Source organism: Nanorana parkeri, unplaced genomic scaffold (assembly GCF_000935625.1).
Source record: "Nanorana parkeri isolate BGI_ZX_2015 unplaced genomic scaffold, ASM93562v1 scaffold24, whole genome shotgun sequence".
NCBI lineage: Eukaryota > Metazoa > Chordata > Amphibia > Anura > Dicroglossidae > Nanorana > Nanorana parkeri.
Window position 1 is genome coordinate 2,516,352 of NW_017306292.1, and position 19,317 is coordinate 2,535,668.

The 19,317-nt window shown below is 43.4% G+C and overlaps 1 protein-coding gene across 1 annotated transcript in view; it reads right to left on the bottom strand.

Moving 5' to 3' along the window:
- The window catches only part of GUF1 (GUF1 homolog, GTPase), a 36,240-nt gene extending 19,086 nt beyond the window's left edge, over positions 1-17,154 (bottom strand). The window contains exons 1-7 of the mRNA XM_018564572.1: positions 16,860-17,154; positions 14,485-14,596; positions 12,453-12,601; positions 9,428-9,508; positions 6,774-6,851; positions 2,953-3,036; positions 1,950-2,014 (exon numbers count right to left, since the gene is read on the bottom strand). Coding sequence (XP_018420074.1) covers positions 1,950-2,014; positions 2,953-3,036; positions 6,774-6,851; positions 9,428-9,508; positions 12,453-12,601; positions 14,485-14,596; positions 16,860-17,045 — 755 coding nt within the window. The 5' untranslated portion in view covers positions 17,046-17,154. The remainder of the gene's footprint in view (positions 1-1,949; positions 2,015-2,952; positions 3,037-6,773; positions 6,852-9,427; positions 9,509-12,452; positions 12,602-14,484; positions 14,597-16,859) is intronic.
- Positions 17,155-19,317: the final 2,163 nt, after the last annotated feature.

The window sequence follows — 19,317 nt, forward strand, 5'->3', positions numbered from 1 at the left end:
TTTATTCATTCATTTATTATAGAGGTGCACCGAAATAGAAATTTAAAAACCGAAACAATTGTCAGGCCGAAACCGAAAATGTTTTTATTTTAATTTTTTAATATTATTTTTTACTTTACTTTAAGGGGCTTCTAGGAAATATTAGGGGTCTAAACAGACCCCTGATATTTCCCTTATAAAATATAAAAAGAGATTGAGAACACAGAGTCCTCAATCTCTTTTTCTGTATCCCCTATTATCAATGAACAAGAATCCTTTATGAGTGTTCCTGTTCATTGATAACTTGAGAATATTGTATGATTACTATAACCACAATTATGAATGAACAGGAGGGGATATAGATCACTCCCATTCATTCATAATTGAAGATATAGTAACCATACCATGTCCTCAATTATCTACAAACACTCAGCGATCACTGATCGCTGAGTGTATGTAGCCTGCTCTCCTCTATGACACACTGTCACAGGAGGCTGGGTGAGCGGTGCGAGAGGAGAGGCCAGCCTCCTGTGACAGCGCTGTCTCCGCCCCCACACTGCTCTGCCGCACTGTGATAGGCGGGCGAGCGGTGTGGGAGGAGAAACACCGGTCGCTCACAGCGCTCGGCCTGCTGTCACTTTCTCTCCTCCCCGCTGGGACACAGAAGCGCCCAGCGGGGAGGAAAGAAATCACGAATGCGCCGATGTATCAGCAGAAAAATGGCACTTTCAGTATTTAACCAAAAGTGCCATTTTTGGCCGGTATGTTTCGGCAGCCGATATATCGGTGCATCCCTAGTTTTGAATGCACTGAAGTGGAATAAAAAAAAAAAAAAGAAACTGGACCTGCAGCAGCTCTTTTAATGCAGCACACCACAATCCACACCATGTGTTGTGATGCACTGCGGCATGGGGCTGTTGGCGAGTCTGTCCCCATGTTGGGAATGAAACTCTAGTCATGAGTACATACGCGGATTTAAAAAAAAAAAAATTATAACCACTACGCTTTGTAGCTGCTACGGTGCTGAACAGGTATAACATATGTATATTTACATAGCGCCAGACTGGACCAACGTATGTCTACATAAATATTCATACCTGGAGTTCAGCTTTAAAGTAAACCTTTTCATTCCGCAAGCATGTATACATAGTGGTACAGTCATAATCTGCTCCATAAACTGTAAAAATAGACTCCTGCGCTCTCCAAAATGGGGTGGGTAGCTAACTAAACAGGTCTAACAGGTCTATGCAAATGTTGGCTTTTTTATGTAACTGACAGCCTATGTATTTCTGTCAGTACAGGATTCCTTTAACGAGTTAATATTGATCACAGTTGATGTTCCATTCCATCATATGAGGCTGTGAGTGCCTGACTCTAGGAAGCAAAGCTAGAGCTGTGGCATGGGACAGCTCTGTACCATCACTCACATCTTTGTAGCGTCACTTACATGGACCTGCCTGCCCTGGAGCTGCTTCCCAGAATTAGGAAATGGCATCCTCTAGTGCTAGATGGGAACCTCCGCTGTCCCAGTAACAGCTGTTTGACAAATTCAATTTACATTATAAAAACAGAGAACAGGAAACTATTGGATCTGAGCAGACAATACAGTGCATCATTGGTACTGACGAAGGAGGTGTGGCATCGGAAACGTTAACCTCAGGGAGGAAGAGTAGCCGGTGGGCTAAGCTTTTCACGTTTTTATCTATTCATGCCTGTAAAAATTCTACCTTTTTGAGTATGGTTTTACTTGTTTAAATCCACTTTATTAAAACGTTTTTACGCGATGGAGGCGCTCTTTGTATTTTATTTCTTCCAGAGTTGAGGCTTCCCTAGAGCCTGTCTGAGAGCCTGCCCCACCTGCATTTTACTTTGAGATCACTGCAGATATTCTCCGTGTTTGGATACATGCCACTGGCGCTTCTGTCATATACTGTTTAATACAGTGCATCCGTTAAGACATCTATACTCACGGTGGGAGTCTTTTAATAACTTCTTTAAGAACTTGCTCCACGTTTGTTCCGTACTTTGCAGAGATCTAAACATACCAGTAAAGAAAATATTTCCTTTAATTGCAAATAATGTCATGTATGGTCTGCCATGCTTTTATCCAATAAACAAATCTTGTATTTTGCTTATTACAGGGGACCAGACATAGTATACTCATTCTAAGTTCATAGACCACAACTGTATTTTTAGCCAACTTCTATGAAAGAGCTCCATAGATGCTACAAATATGAAACAGTATAAATACTGATTTTGTAGGGACCATGCACTGAAAGCTTATGATGGAATGAAAGCTTGGCTCTCCTGAAATGAAACAACCTCACTTAATTCACCTATCCTATGCTATGTTTTCCTAAATGTTAATCACCTTAAAAAGCTCACTAGAACCCAATGACCCGAGGTAGGGTGAGATTCAACAGCACAAAACCATGAATGGCCAACTGCATAGTTTCCTTCACTCTCTTTACTCCGCTGTGCAAAACCTGCATCTGCTATGTCATGTCATAACTATCCCTTCAAGATCAAAAGTACCCCAACAGACAAAAAAGTCAGCGTGTAAGAGGTTCTCAGGGCTAGAACTGCCCTCAAGACATCAAGGTTAATGTAAAAGATCTGCCGTGGAGCTCTCCCTCTCTACTTTTTGGGACTCTGGCAGTTGGATTAGGCCCTAGACATGCAGCTAATTTCAGCTCGCAGATTTTATGAAAGGAAGGCAGAAGTTACTATTCTTCATGATTATTATTACTGCTACTACAACTATAACTTTTACAGTTATTAACTTTTATCCAAAGCACTGGTCCCTAGTAGTGTACTGTCCATGCTGGCAGCTCTGCTACCGGTCTTGGCATATATTGTCACAGTGGACAATAAAAATGTTGCTATAGGGCCCCATCATTTGTAGTTAAGCCCCTGATTTAACAATTGGAAAGACTTTGTCTTGCCATAAACACTGATGAAGTGCATACTCACCCTGATACAATCACTTGGTGGAATGTCAAACATTTTTTCAATTTGTCTCTCCACTCTCTCTGGATTTGCGTTTTTTAAGTCAATCTTAAAAATAGAAGGAAATATTTTAAAAAATCTATACTATTGAAAACTGTGACTTACTGATGTTATAAATTCAAGCTTTAAATGAATATTGTGAGCTCGCTACCTAAATAAGCAAAGCTACAATCCCATTTTCTATTTAGAATCAGGATATAAGAAAAGGTAACATCGATCAGGTCCTTCTCTAGGTAAGAGAGGCAAGCCCCTTGTTTTAGGGCTGCAACCAATGATTATTTTCATAATCGATTAGTTGGCTGATTGTTTTTTCGATTAATCGGATAAAAAAAATTTAATAAAAATACCATCCTTAAATTTAAAATAAAATACACAAATGCAGTGTTACAAACAAAGTTTACTTTAAAACTGCATGCACACATTTTTGCAATTGCACTGTACTGGAATGCACAGCATCGCGGTACCGTGCGTTCCAGTGTGGCCGATCATACTGTGGGTGGGAGGCGCATTTGGGGTGCCACCTCCCGCAGCAGAATTTGTCAGGCCGAAACCAAAAATGACTTTTTTTCCCACCTTTTATAATTACTTTTTTAATAATTGTACTGTAAGCACATGGCACTTGAATAGCTTCAGCCAGGGAATAACACCTGCCAGTGGCAAGATTCTGCAGACGACTGCTGAATGTGAATACAGCAGGTAGTTGGCTGGGGCAATAGCTAGCATGCTATTGGTCATTTCAAATTGCAATAGCAGGCTGGCTATTCCATCCACCCACTGCCTGCTGTATCCTCCTCCCAAGATGGAGGAGAGAGCTTGGGGACCCAAAAAACTAATCGATGTGAGTAGTTGACAACTATTCTCATTATCGAGTAATTGATTAGTTGGTTGCAGTCCTACCTTGTTCATCACGTTATCGGAGTTTCCCTCTTTATTAAATCTTTTGGTAAAAAATGTAGGAAATAAATATTGCAGAACTTGTAGTAGTATGTACTGATTTTATTTATACAGAACTATGCAAACGTAAATATCTGTTGTGACAGGTGGCAAGATGAGAAGTCTTCACGAAGAGCACATCATTAAAAGGGAACTAAAACCAAAAGTTTTTTGGCTTTAGCCCTCTTGGATCAAAAGGAGTACATTTACTAATGTCCTCCTGTGACTCCAAGTCAGCATCTAGCGGGCTACTCCCTGCTATTTGCTGACAGCGCAGAGCCATGCTGCAGCTGGCAAAGATCCCAACAATACTGTTGGATCCATCCCGCTGCCCGATTGACAGCTGGCTCTGCCTCTCTAGAGCCAAAACTAGCTGTGCCTGCCCCCTCCCCTGCCTGTCCCTCTAATGAGTGCTGGAGGAACAGAAGAGGAGGAATCCCTGCGGGGAGCAGTGACCGACAGTCACAGCTCTCTTCAGGGAGAAGCTATGAGCTGAGTGATGGCATTCTTTTGTAAGAAATCCTATTGGGGCAATCAGCAATAAATGGCTCCTGAAGGTTAGGGAAGCTCCCTTTAAATATCTTGGAGCTGTTCTTGTGCCAAAATGGCCCCTCATTAACTGGGAACATGATGTTAGATATTGCGCTGAATGGTCGGTACTCCCGCTCTCCCCAAGCACTGACAGCTCCGTACTCCCGCTCTCCCCAAGCACTGACAGGTCCGTACTCCCGCTCTCCCCAAGCACTGACAGGTCCGTACTCCCGCTCTCCCCAAGCACTGACAGGTCCGTACTCCCGCTCTCCCCAAGCACTGACAGGTCCGTACTCCCGCTCTCCCCAAGCACTGACAGGTCCGTACTCCCGCTCTCCCCAAGCACTGACAGGTCCGTACTCCCGCTCTCCCCAAGCACTGACAGGTCCGTACTCCCGCTCTCCCCAAGCACTGACAGGTCCGTACTCCCGCTCTCCCCAAGCACTGACAGGTCCGTACTCCCGCTCTCCCCAAGCACTGACAGGTCCGTACTCCCGCTCTCCCCAAGCACTGACAGGTCCGTACTCCCGCTCTCCCCAAGCACTGACAGGTCCGTACTCCCGCTCTCCCCAAGCACTGACAGGTCCGTACTCCCGCTCTCCCCAAGCACTGACAGGTCCGTACTCCCGCTCTCCCCAAGCACTGACAGGTCCGTACTCCCGCTCTCCCCAAGCACTGACAGGTCCGTACTCCCGCTCTCCCCAAGCACTGACAGGTCCGTACTCCCGCTCTCCCCAAGCACTGACAGGTCCGTACTCCCGCTCTCCCCAAGCACTGACAGGTCCGTACTCCCGCTCTCCCCAAGCACTGACAGGTCCGTACTCCCGCTCTCCCCAAGCACTGACAGGTCCGTACTCCCGCTCTCCCCAAGCACTGACAGGTCCGTACTCCCGCTCTCCCCAAGCACTGACAGGTCCGTACTCCCGCTCTCCCCAAGCACTGACAGGTCCGTACTCCCGCTCTCCCCAAGCACTGACAGGTCCGTACTCCCGCTCTCCCCAAGCACTGACAGGTCCGTACTCCCGCTCTCCCCAAGCACTGACAGGTCCGTACTCCCGCTCTCCCCAAGCACTGACAGGTCCGTACTCCCGCTCTCCCCAAGCACTGACAGGTCCGTACTCCCGCTCTCCCCAAGCACTGACAGGTCCGTACTCCCGCTCTCCCCAAGCACTGACAGGTCCGTACTCCCGCTCTCCCCAAGCACTGACAGGTCCGTACTCCCGCTCTCCCCAAGCACTGACAGGTCCGTACTCCCGCTCTCCCCAAGCACTGACAGGTCCGTACTCCCGCTCTCCCCAAGCACTGACAGGTCCGTACTCCCGCTCTCCCCAAGCACTGACAGGTCCGTACTCCCGCTCTCCCCAAGCACTGACAGGTCCGTACTCCCGCTCTCCCCAAGCACTGACAGCTCCGTACTCCCGCTCTCCCCAAGCACTGACAGGTCCGTACTCCCGCTCTCAGCAAGCACTGACAGGTCCGTACTCCTGCTCTACTAAAGTGCTGCCAGGCCATGCTTCCACTCTTTGATCTGTCATCACCGCTGCCATCTCCTGCTGGACTTCTTTCAGCTCGGCGTCTTTTCTCTTCAGTCATTGATGATGTAACTCCCGCACATGCGGACAAGAGTTACAAATACTCCACCACTCGGTTATTAGAGGCCAATTTATAACAGAAAGCGGATATCATAGTTTTGCTAAATATCACAGACTGCATTTAGCAGTTCACAGAATTTTTGAAGGTCCCATTCACACCAAAATCTGAAGGTAATTGTAAGTCAATGGAGGGTCCGTTGAGTTAAGATTGTACCTTACAATTTCCTTCCGATCCGTTGTGCTGTGATCTGTTTATCAACGGATGCTAATGCAAGGGCACCATGGAATGAATGGGTGTGAATGGTGCTAGCTAACCGATGCGTTGCATTACATTGTGCTGAGAAAAAAAAAAAAATGAGTGCATGTTTGACTTTTTTTTTTCAATGCAACATAACACAATGGAACGGAGCGGTGAGAACGTTGAAAAATAATTGCAATGGATCTGGTGTAAATGGGCCTAACAATCCCATTTTGATTGCACTCTGCCAGCTTCAGACTTCAACAACAACATTTTAAAGATGAGTTCCGCAAGTGTTTTGGAACTGGTTCTAACCACTTCTGAAGAATAGAAAGACAAAACTGTGCTGCATGACCCCTGCTCAGCCTAATAATGGCTTCATATACTACTCCGCCAGCAAACTGCAGGAATCCAGACACTGTTTACCGTCTCATCCGCTCCCAGAATGAAGGGTCGGTTCGCTCACAGGTAGGACTTTGTAAGCTCTTTACCTTGTTTATGACGGGGATAATTGAAAGCTGTGCTTCAAAAGCGAGAAAGAAGTTTGCCACAGTCTGTGCTTGAATGCCCTGAAGGTACAAAAAAATAAGATACACCAATATTGAAACATCTAAATGCTTTTCTGCTATAAGCCTAGTAAACTGAAAAATGATTTGCCCTCCAGTGCTTTACATGACTGCTGCGCTGTACTAAATTTAATAGGAAGTCTACGTTTTCTCCCATTGTCACCTTGAAATTAGGTTTTATTTTTGTATTTTATTAGTTGGTCTGAATTCTGCAAAAGATAGAAACGTGTTTTTCTTAGATTCCTCTTTAGTGTACAATAAAGCTGTCCCTGTGGGGTGAAATTGCAGATTGCTCTGCTTTCACGTCATGGCATTCTGCTAGTTATGGGTGTCCGAAACTTTTATTGGGCAAGGCACAAGTAACATCCTAAATTTGTACTTGGCATAATCCTAATTCATTAACGTGGAACTGATCTCAAAAAGTGAAGATCTGCTAGGCATCATCAACAGGTATCATAACTATGCTATACAGGAGAAAACAAAAACGATTGTGTTAATGCTGGTCGGAGACTCCATCATACATGTCATTTTGGAATTTATTAACATGTTAACAAAAAGTGATAAACTACAGTATTGATTGTATTTATAAACAATTGACAGAGCCATACATCTTGCATCTGTGAACTTTCGTTCTGTGTGAATGGGGGCAAAAGCAAATGTTCTTAGTGTACTTTCTTTCCAAGTTGAATGTAATATCTGGAAAATGCCACATTATATGTCCTAGATCAGGGGTGGCAAACACAAGGCCCGCGGGCTGAATCCGGCCCGCCGGACCTTGTAATGTGGCCCGCACAGCAGCCAGGGCCGGTAGCTGAGGAGCACAGGAAATACTCTTTTCAATGCTCATTATCTCCATGCGCATTATCTGCATTTACTGGTCAAGATGCGGTATTTTGCTCATATTACATTTTACTCAAACAAAATATACTAAGTACGTTTGTTTTTGCCTCCATTCAACAGATCAAATGTTCACAGAGTTTCTGCAAATTTTTATACAAACTCCCATAATTGTTTCATTGTCAGATAATCAAGTTATCTCTTAGCCGGACAGTCAGGCAATCAAACATGGCATTGCAGTAATACAGCTACATCCTACTACTTGTAATGCATTCAAGTACTACAGCTGCATCCCTCTACTTCAACTGCAATCCAGTACTACAGCTGCATCCCACTACTTCAACTGCAATCCAGTACTACAGCTGCATCCCACTACTCCTACTTCATTCCAATACTACAGCTGCACCCCACTACTCCTACTTCATTCCAATACTACAGCTGCATCCCACTACTCCTACTTCATTCCAATACTTGCACCCCACTACTTCTACTTCATTCCAATACTACAGCTGCATCCCACTACTTCATTCCAATACTACAGCTGCATCCCACTACTTCTACTTCATTCCAATACTACAGCTGCATCTCACTACTTCTACCTAATTCCAATACTACAGCTGCATCCCACTACTTCATTCCAATACTACAGCTGCATCCTACTACGTCTACCTCATTTCAATACTACAGCTGCATCGCACTACTTCTACTTCATTCCAATACTACAGCTGCATCCTACTACTTCTACTTCATTCCAATACTACAGCTGCATCCTACTACTTCTACTTAATTCCAATACTACAGCTGCACCCCACTACTTCATTCCAATACTACAGCTGCATTCTACTTCATTCCAGTACTACAGCTGCATCCCACTACTTCTACTTCATTCCAATACTACAGCTGCATCCTACTACTACTACAGCTGCATCCCACTACTTCTACTTCATTCCAGTACTACAGCTGCACACCACTACTTCTACTTCATTCCAATACTACAGCTGCACCCCACTACTTCTACTTCATTCCAATACTACAACTGCATCCCATCGGTTACCGAGGAATGTCTGTATATGCCAAAGACTCCAGGAGGCATGAATAGGAGACTGAGCAGAGTGCCCCGTGGCAATATTTGCTGTCCCAACTCTAAGCTACAAATTAGTAGATGGTTGATCTATTCCATCTGGCTCTGAACTGTTACAGCAAAATTACAGTTTTTTCCATAAAAACACACAATATATATATATATATATATATATTTCAAAAGGTCTTGACAGTGGTACATGACTTACCAATGATGGGAAAACACTGCTACAAATTAACTGAAAAAGGCTTGAAACAAGTGACTTTGCAACATGATACTACAGTTCGAAGGATAAAGTTTCGCTGTGGGAGTCAAACTCCAGATCCTGGATTCTCCATTTATTACAATATAGTATCCATTTACTACTATGTAGAATGCAAGGAGCCGACTATTACATTCTAACACAACTGCACTCTACCACTAACTTCTATTACTATTGCTTGACTGCTGTACTACAACTACTACTTTCTGCATCTGCTATATTCTATAACATCTGCTGGATCCATGCCCTACAATGGTACAGCTGTATTCCAAGCAATATTGGCTGCAATGGAAGACTGTTGTAGGATTATAACCAACCAGTTATGATTATACAGGATTTATATAGCGCCAACAGTTAACGCAGCGAACAGTTGTAAAATGTAAGAAATAAAAAAAGTACCTCATTTGCGTCAACCACAAGTAAGACACCTTGACAAGCGGACAAAGACCTAGATACTTCATAGCTAAAATCGACATGGCCCTAAAATAAAAAGAATTTAAAACATTTATATGTAGTTGAAACATGAAGGGCTTGTTCACACCATTTACTGGTCCAGATCTGGAGCAGATCTGCAGACGCAGTGCTATGCGTGCAGTACGTTTTTGACGCATTTAACCGCGTTCCAGTCAGTATGTTAGCTGCAGTACGGTGCGTTTGACGCGTTTATGTGTTTCCGAACCGGAGAAAATGTGACATGCAGTATTTTTTCTGTCCGGACCGGACTGCGCTCGTGAGAACTGTAGCCCATAAAACACATAGGGAGACATTGGGATGCATTTTGGGTGCAGGAGAGCACGGTTCTGGTCCGGACATCGTGTGAACAAGCCCTCAATATAGTTAAACATTTAATTGAAAACTACTTATAAGTATAAAGTGATAATAAGATGCTGAAATGCATATAGGGTACACAATATATCTGCTCAGAGTTCAGTATTTAATACAGATATAAATTGTGTATTCATCCACATTTTTTACTTTCATTAGTGATCTGGGAAACCGTTTCTCTTATGTGTTTGTAAAACAGGATTGCTATTCCCCAACACAACTAGGATCCTTGCTGCTATTAACATACAATAAGATGGATACATCAAAATGAACTGCTGCATCATAGTTACAAATCAAACTCCAACCTGCTTGTATCAGTCTGACTGGTGACATTACACAGCACAACTTGAGAGCACACACATCCACTCTACAAGTAAACAGCTCTCTGGAATCAATCTGCAACATAGCAATTTCTAGCAGCATTCTAGCACCAATATTTCTCCTCTGAACTTTACAGCTCCACCTAATCCCCTAATAAAGACATTATTGTTATTACTAATCATCAGAGCTTATTGTTCAGTTCTGCAGAGAGCTGTCAAGTATGAGGCCGCTTAAAGCCAAAGGAAACAGTAATGCATCATGGGAGCTCAACATACAGTTGTGTGGAAAAGTCTTGGCCCCCTTCCTGATTTTTCATTGTTTTGCACGTTTGTCACACTTTAATGTTTCAGATCATCAAACACATTTAAATATTAGTCAAAGATAACACAAGTAAACACAACATGCAGTTTTTAAAGGAAGGTTTTTATTATTAAGGGAAAACAAAATCCAAACCCATATGACCCTGTGTGAAAAAGTGTTTGCCCCCTAAACCTAATAACCAGGGCCACCCTTAAGGTGGCCATACACTCTACAACCATCGCAAGACTTTAGTCTTGCGATGGTTGTAAAGGGATTAAAAAAACGTACGATCTGCCTATCTTGGACAGGCAGATCGCACTCTCGATCATCGCAAGCCCGCCCTCCTGAGGGGCGGGCTTCCGATGACCGCAATGCTGAACGGGCAGTGTGCGCGTGCGCACACCGGCCCGTTCAGCATTTATCTTCCGAGCACCGTTCTAACCAGCCGAGAATCGTACGATTCCCGGCTGGTTTTCGAACATGCTGGTAGGACCTTAACCCCCTGTGACTAAAAAATACAGCTTTGCATGCTGATATGAAATCATCTTACATTCATTAGCTAAACAAACATATTTGTATTTTACTTACAATTTCTTTTTTTCCATTTCCTGGTCTACCTTGGCACAAATGATGTAATGCACCAAGCATTGCATCCTGGGAAGGTTACATCAGCAGAGCATTGCTGGGAAATCTCATCTGTAATGTCACAAGATCTCAGGGAAAGAGATTTGCTTCCCCTGAGATGATATGCATGGTCACACGTCCTAGTCACATGTGCCAGAGTACCAGGAAGTAAAATATTTTTATTTATTTTTTTACACTTCCTGGTCCGCAGTGTAAAGGTATGTCATTACAAAATATGCTTCTTCAAGTCACACCCACATGTTCAAGAATGCCCAGCAGATGCTGTAGCACAGGGGTGACCGACTCTGGCCCTCCAGCTGTGCTTTATACTGAGGTATACTGAGCCTAGGGTGACGGGAGGACGCTAGTTTGTGTCCTCCCGTTACCCTAAGGAGAACTATGGGGAAAAGCCCTAACCCCATAGTTCTCCTTTAACGATTAGAATGTTGTTTTCGGAACGGTCGTTCGATTTACTAACTGTGTATACCCAGCTTTAGCCTGTCATAGCTGAGCAAGGAAAAATCATCATTACCACAATGCAAAGAGAGCTTTTGCTTGAACTGTGCTGTCAGTTACAAGATGCATTGTATGGGGGGGCAGGAACAGACGCGGTCTATGAAGCCTATCCAGCTATTTCGCGTTTATACGTGCGTTAACAGCATGCGGTTATTTGCACGTTGTGCACATTTGTATGTGCGTTTTGACGCACGTACAAGAAGATGCGCGTTTTGACTGGCAGCTAATAAACCATTGTGGACAATGGAAGAACGCGCGTATAGACGCGCAAAAACGCTCACAAAAGTGTGCAACATGCTTCTGTTGCGTGTTTTTGGCCATTTCCAATTAACTCTATGCATCAAAGAAGCTCCTGTATCTTTTCGGGCGTTTTGCGTTTTTCTGCTCAGGTGTAAACCAGGGCCATTGAAAATCATGGGATTTCTTGTGTTGGGCAGTTAAAAGCGCTTTTCGAACTGCTCAAAAACTCCTAGGTGTGAACCAGGGCTTAAAGAGGAATGGGAACACTGGAACTAATATTCATCTAAAAACCTAAAAACACCACATATAGTAAATAGATATTTTGTCCCAGGGAACATTTGTAGATTCTCTGTAATTACACAATGTTACCAATGAACAATGTTTGATGACGTTTTACTTGAGAAGACTCTACATAGATAAAGTATATATTAGAGTTCCATCAGAAATGCATTCATGTCATGTCATTCAGGTACAAAGAACTAGTAAAGAGCAAAGATAAAACAGTACTTCTCCAACTTGTGGAAGAGTGCATTGGAAAAAAATAAATACATGAAATGGTGTCACAAACATTTTGCAGAGATAGAAGAGTAAAACTCACCGGTGTGTCGATAAGGTTCAAGAGGTATTTTTTTCCTTCAAAAGTGTAAAAAAGGGATGCAGTCTGAGCCTTCACTGTAATGCCTCTTTCTCTTTCCACCTGGAGCTTATCAAGAACCTGCTTATTGGAGGAGGCTGTTGGAATACACCCTGCCACAAAGGAAAATAACTTTTGTTCAAAAGGTTTAAGGTGATGAATTACAGCAGTGTTTCCTTAAAGCAGGGCTTGGCAACTCCATCCCTTCAGCTGTGCTTTGACAACAAATCCCATCATGCATCTGCCCCTGGGAGTCATGCCTATGGTTGTCAAAGTCTTGAATTGCCTCATGGGACTTGTAGTTCCACAACTGGAGGTCTAAAGTTGCCCACCCCTGCCTTAAAGGAGAGCAAAACCCAGAAGAAACACTGAAGATATTGCAGATTATCAGTCCTTACATGGGGTGGCTGCATTAGTTTTCATTTTTTAGGAGAACAATCTTTCATACCTGTTGATTTTGTCCCCTTAACCACTTCCAGTTCAGTTCACAGGACGGGACATCTGCCTTCTGTAAATTACTAACCTCCCTATCCCCCATGTGATAGAGATGAAGAGATGATGTTTAAAGTCCAGCCTGGGTGACAACCATGGCTCCCCCTATAGGTACAATGGAGAAGTGAGTGTAGCCACCCTAGCACAGGAAGTGTGTTATTTATAGTAAGACCAGGTAAAATAAAAGCCTGAAAAAAAGAAGAAAGGAAATAAATGCAGCCACCACATCTATACTGTAAGTACTGCAGAGCTGCAACGTCTAATGGTAGCCATACACTGGTAGATTTTTGCTTGAAAAATTAAAGTTTCTGCCACGAACCCTTGTTTGATTATAGCTCAAATACCCCATCAAGCATAGTCAAAGGTTGATTTTGGAAATCGTTCCTTAGCCATACTAACCAACCAAGTTTTGAAGAACGACAGAAATAATTTTCTTTTGCGCATGTGCTGTGTTCTTGCTAAGATTTTTGACGAACGAAAACCCCACTGATTCATCGATTTTCATTTGGTCTGTACTATTGGAGGCCCTCAGCCATAGTTATAAATGGGAGGTAGATGTAGCAAGAGGACTTTTTCCTGCAAAAACTGCATGGCAGGGTTGCACAGTGAAGAGGCACAGATGAACAGTAAGAGCTGGATGTCCCCAGGACATCTTTCTATAATAAGGCTGTGCAGTGACAAATTCAGGGTTTGCACTGTGACAAATTCAGGAGCAGCATGGAAGCTTAGTTTTTTCATATGCCAGTTACACTATGGGAGGGTTTTATTTAAAGGGTTGTCACAAAAAGTACAACTGAAGTCATTTTTTTTGTTTTGGATAGAGTGGACAGGGATTACACTGGTCAAATTTTTATTGCTGTCTATGTCCCTGACTATTGGAAGCCCTCAGCCATAGTTGGAAATGGGAGCTAGATGTGGAAAGATGACTTTTTCCTCGGAGATTCCCCCTCTCTATTTGTCCTGGTGACCTGGTATCAATGAAAGTGAAAGAAAACCCAAAATGTTGGTCATTAGAACAGGAATAGATGGGAAATCTTCCAATGGGGGCACTAGTTCTGGTGATCTGGATGACCACCAGGGATTTCCCTCACTGCAGGAATACCCCTCATGGCTATTGGGCGGAAATTGATGTCAAATACAACCCAATTGGACACAGAGGGCAAAAAAAACAAAAAGGACTAATAGACATTATACTTCTCCCTTATTCTATCCAAACCTAAAAAAAAAAGAAAAGAAAAAAAACTTGCAACTTTTCAACTTTTGAAAGAACCACTGGCCCAATAAGCTCAACATGACAACATATAAAGCTGACCCTACACATTAGCTCGGTACATGTAAGAACAAACAAAATAATGGTGCGACCACAGGGTATATAAGTGACAGTCGGATTGTCACCTAACATCTGATTGACACCTACAATTTGTGGTCAGCTTCCATCCAGTGTGACCATTCTGCACATTAGCGACCTTCCCTGAGCTTAAAGAAAAAATATTAGGCGTCATACCCGTTATTTCAAGTAGTCTGTCCGCAAGTGTACTTTTACCATGGTCCACGTGGGCTATTATGCTAAAATTCCTAATATATTCAATGCTATATTCGGACATATCAATTCTTTCCTGAAAGAGATGACAAAGAAATAGGAACAGGTTTTACATCACGATGTAACAAAAGGAACAGGAAAAAGGAATTGTTTTTAATGTTCACAGCCAGAGCCTGAAATGTATTGCAGGCCATTACGGCTTCTGAAAGATGAACTTTAAGCAAGAGAATGTAAGTAAGGGGCACCCCCCCCCCCCTGGGGCACCCCCCACACACACACACACACACATCTAAACTGGCACTGGCCATGAAGAATGTATGCGGCATGGACAATCATTAAAGGAGAAGTATTGGGAGAGTAAAATATACTGCAGCTGTCACACGCCAACTCTTTATACTCATTGGAAGGACAGACAGGGGAGGGGGTGGGCACATCTGGCTCTAGAGAGGCAGAGCAAGCTGTCCATCAGGCAGCCGGGTGGATCCCGACAATATTGCCGGGATCCCTAACACATGCAGTGCGGCTCTGCAGTGTTGCATATAGCAGGCAGTAGCCATCTATCTGCTGACTCGGGTCACAGCAGTACATTAGTAAATATACTTCTGTGACTCAAAAGAGAACTAATGCAAAACAAACAAAAAAAGGTTTGGCTTTACTTCTCTTTTAAAATGTGCTGTCTCTTTGTTCACCCATACATTTCCTGGAGAATAGCCTTTGTATATATCAATGCAATCATTTAGAGGTTGGATAAAAGGTTCATCAAGTAGATCTACAGCCAAAACATTTGATTTTTATCAAATTGTGGAGAGACTGGGAAAGAGTAAATGCCCTCTGTTAGGGTGCCCACACACCTTACGATAATCGTACGATAATCGCGGGAAATCCTGCGATCGTACGATTATAGTAAGGTGTGTGGAAGCCGTGCGACCTCTGCTACTGTAAGGTCGCATGACTTTTAACTTACGAACATGTTCGAAAACCCACCGAGCATCGTACGATGTTCGGCGGGTGTGTAGCATGTTCGTACGATAAAGACCATTCGGCATTGCGGTCATCGGAAGCCCGCCCCACAGGGGGGGCGCGGCTTGCGATCATCGCAAGTACGATCTGCCTGTCCAAGATAGGCAGATCGTATGTTTTTTTAAGTACCTTACAACCATCGCAAGACAAAAGTCTTGCGATGGTTGTAAGGTGTGTGCCCAGCATTAGGGTTTAATGGTTATTCCCATTGGAAATATAAATTCCCCCACTTCCTTTCCTGTAGATATACCAGGAAGTAAGGGGAAATCCCATTTTTGAGAGCTGTCACCAGAACAGATCTTCATACTGGGAGATTTCTTATCAAAAACATGTAAAACATGTATGTACTTTTTTTGTACTTTTATCAGTGTTAGTCTGAAAAAGTTGTTACTGTAAAAAAAAAGTTAATTAAGTAATTAAAGTAATTCTATGATGTGTCCTGTTTTAAATTACACTAAAATTTTGATTCTGGTACAAAGCATTGCATTTATTTACACATGAAATTAAGGCTTTTTCTTAAAAAAATGCCACACTATAAAAATAATTAACATGCAAAAGAATAAAAGCAAATTATATATATATATATATATGAATATATATAATATATATTTTATATTGAAATATATTCAACTTTTGTCTGAAATCGCTCCTGAATAATAACTGCACTTCCTTGTATGTGAAGGTACCTAGACAGTCCACTGCACAGAGCCTCATATCTGCAGTGTGAGACCTAAGGTTCTGCTGCCTCTGACTGCTGGACTCAGGAGATCTGGAGTGAGCTTGTGTGATGTCACTACTGTTCTCCTGGCTGGAGGCTCTGACATGAGGAAGCAAAGCCTTGCCTCTACCAAGATGGCCACCTCCACACAAAGACACAGTGCAGGACAAGGTATGGCAAGTCATTAACAGGGAAGGTGAAGATCAGCAGCAGGGAGACCACATGCAATACTGGTCACGTCGCTGGCAAGTTTGGTCCTTTGCCTCTTTTATTTTTTTTTTAGGAAGTTTCCATTGCTCCTTTCCTTGTGAAGCATACAGAAACCTCGGTGTCACAGGCAGGCTTCTGAGGTTGGAATAGGTGAAAAATTATGTGGGTCAGTATTTGGCATAAAAGTCAAACTGTCCACATACACAGACAGCAGTATGTAGCTCCTTATAATGCTTTGTGTTTTATGAAGGGTGTTCTCCTTCCAGAGAAAGACGCCACATATATGGCCTACAGGCACATCAATAGATAGAGCTGGCCACAAAATATCTATTTCAAAGATAGTGGCAACATTGTTTTAGAATTGTCATATTTCACTTGTAATCATTATTACCTTCTTAGTACTGAAGGGCACAGCCTGATTCAGATGTGTAGGTTGGACGTTTTGCATTACGCCGTGGCTCCCGCAGAGAATTGCTCCGAACCATTTCTGAGCAGACGAATGTGTGTACAACGTACGGATTTTGTACTTCCAGAGACGCAGACATTTTCCAGTGCAATGTGGGCTGAAAGCATACATCTCTCCGAATACCGCCGACTATCAGCTATGTAACATCCCGCAAATGCCTCGCTACATTGCAGCTTATAGGATTATGGCAGGTGATGTTCATGTCTTTTACATGCTTATTACAAAGCTATATCTGGAAAAGAAAGAAAGGTCCTTTTATTGGGTTAGAAGATCAGTAGTTGTCCAGGTTTACTAGTATGAATGGATGTATATGCAGCATATGAAATCAGTTACGAAAGCGCATGTCAAGCCCCCCTAAAAAAAAAACAATACATATTTAATATACCTCTTCAGGAGGTGCACATGTCCCCACATTTTATCCCTTTAAACATACTGCAAGTACAGAATGTGGCAGAAATATAATATGCTTACCTTGACGATACGTATTGTCAAGGTAAGCGATACGACAAGGTACGATACGACGACAATACGTTTTACATGACAATACGATTCTGAATGCCAAATACCTGGTGTCAGCCCTGCCAACATTATTTCTGATTGCTTACAAAGAACACAGCCCTCTCCTAATCTCCATAACCCCTATTTGTACATAGGCAGAGAGCACAGAAAGGTTATCAGCTCACAAGATTTCTTGCAAGAGATGCAAGATAAAACAAAACCAAAAGGGTGCAAACAACAGAAGTTTATAGTTCGGGTTTACATACACTTATAAAATAAATACGTAAATGACATGACAACCAACCAGCTTCTATGTTTTATTTTCAAAGATTAACTGAACAAACTGAAAAGAGAAGCTGATTGGTTGCCACGGGCCACCTGTTCGAGATTCTGTCTGCTCCAGTTTTTATTTATTCCTCTCATTATGTCCCTTCTGTAATAAAAAAAATCTTACTTGTCTTGTTGCAATGTGCGCGTTGCAAACAGGCAACACGATCGATTGTGCCGCAACAAGCGGTATCGCAATACCATGCATTGTGGTGGTGCGGTTGAAAAAAGTATGCATGCACAAGTTTTTTTTCACCGCAGCGCACTGTATGTGGCACGGTCGATGACATTGCAGACAGGAGATGCGTTTGGGGTACCATTCAAATAAATGGCAACACAACGCACCACCCGCACTGTTAACACACAGACCTGGTGTGAGCATGTAAAAGTAAAACAATGTAACAGACTGAGAGCACAATCTAGTTCCAGGTCACATACTTCCCCCATAGACCTGGCTTATATCACAGCTCATACAGCAGCGCTGAGTCTGTCAGATAGATAGATATAGAATATAAATGAAGAAATGATTGCTTGTTGTCACTATAGAGCCATGTGATCACATCTCACCTTCCTACAGATGTCCTATGCTCCCTGCACTCCACCATGTCAGCCTCTCCCAGCATGCACTGTGTCTCTTAAAGCGGCAATGTCACATCTAGATTTAAAAGGGCAATGATACTTTGTAGGCTTTAGCTTATCACCCTGCTCATATAAGGGGAATGTATTGCCAGAATGGATTCCTTTTTCTGAGTGTGTCAGTGCTGAGAGTAAAGTGAATATAGTGTTCAGGATATTGACTCTATTTCAGAAAGTGATAGGAAAAACAAACATGTTAGTTGTCAGCAGAGCAGGAAAAGTGGGGGAATTGTCCAATGGGGACACCTGTGGAACCTGGAGGTACCCAGAGCCTGCTGATTGGAGAGGAGTCCGTCTGGCTTCGCCTAGGTGGATTAAAGGAGAACTATGAGGTGAGTGCTTTTCACTCACATCAAAGTTCTAGCCGACCTGTGACAATGAGACAGGTCAGCTCAGTAGATTGGGAGGTGAGCGAACACATACCGGCGTTCGCTCACCTCTCGATCCTGTCACGGCTCTCTGCCATGACAGGGGAGGGGCTGGATTCCCCCCTCCCCGCACCGATCCTCCAGCGCTGACTGGCGGAACGGACGGGGAGGGGGCGGGTACAGCTGGCTCTGCCTCTAGATAGGCAGAGCCAGCTGTTAGTCACGCAGCTGGGCGGATCCCGGCACAATTGTCGGGATCCGCTTCAGCGTCTCAGTATACCGCGAGCAGCAGCTCACGGTATACTGAGCCTAGGGTGACGGGAGGAGGCTAGTTTGTGTTCTCCCGTTACCCTAAGGAGAACTATGGGGAAAAGCCTTAGCCCCATAGTTCTCCTTTAAAGTGTTTTGCCCCTGTCTGGAGCCTTGCACCCTGGAGAGGGAGTCAGGCAAGAGCCCTATATCATAAGCTGCCCATACACCTTGCGAATATCGTCCGATATTCGTATGCGATCGCGTTTTCGTCCGATATTTGTAAGGTTGATGGGCAGTGTACA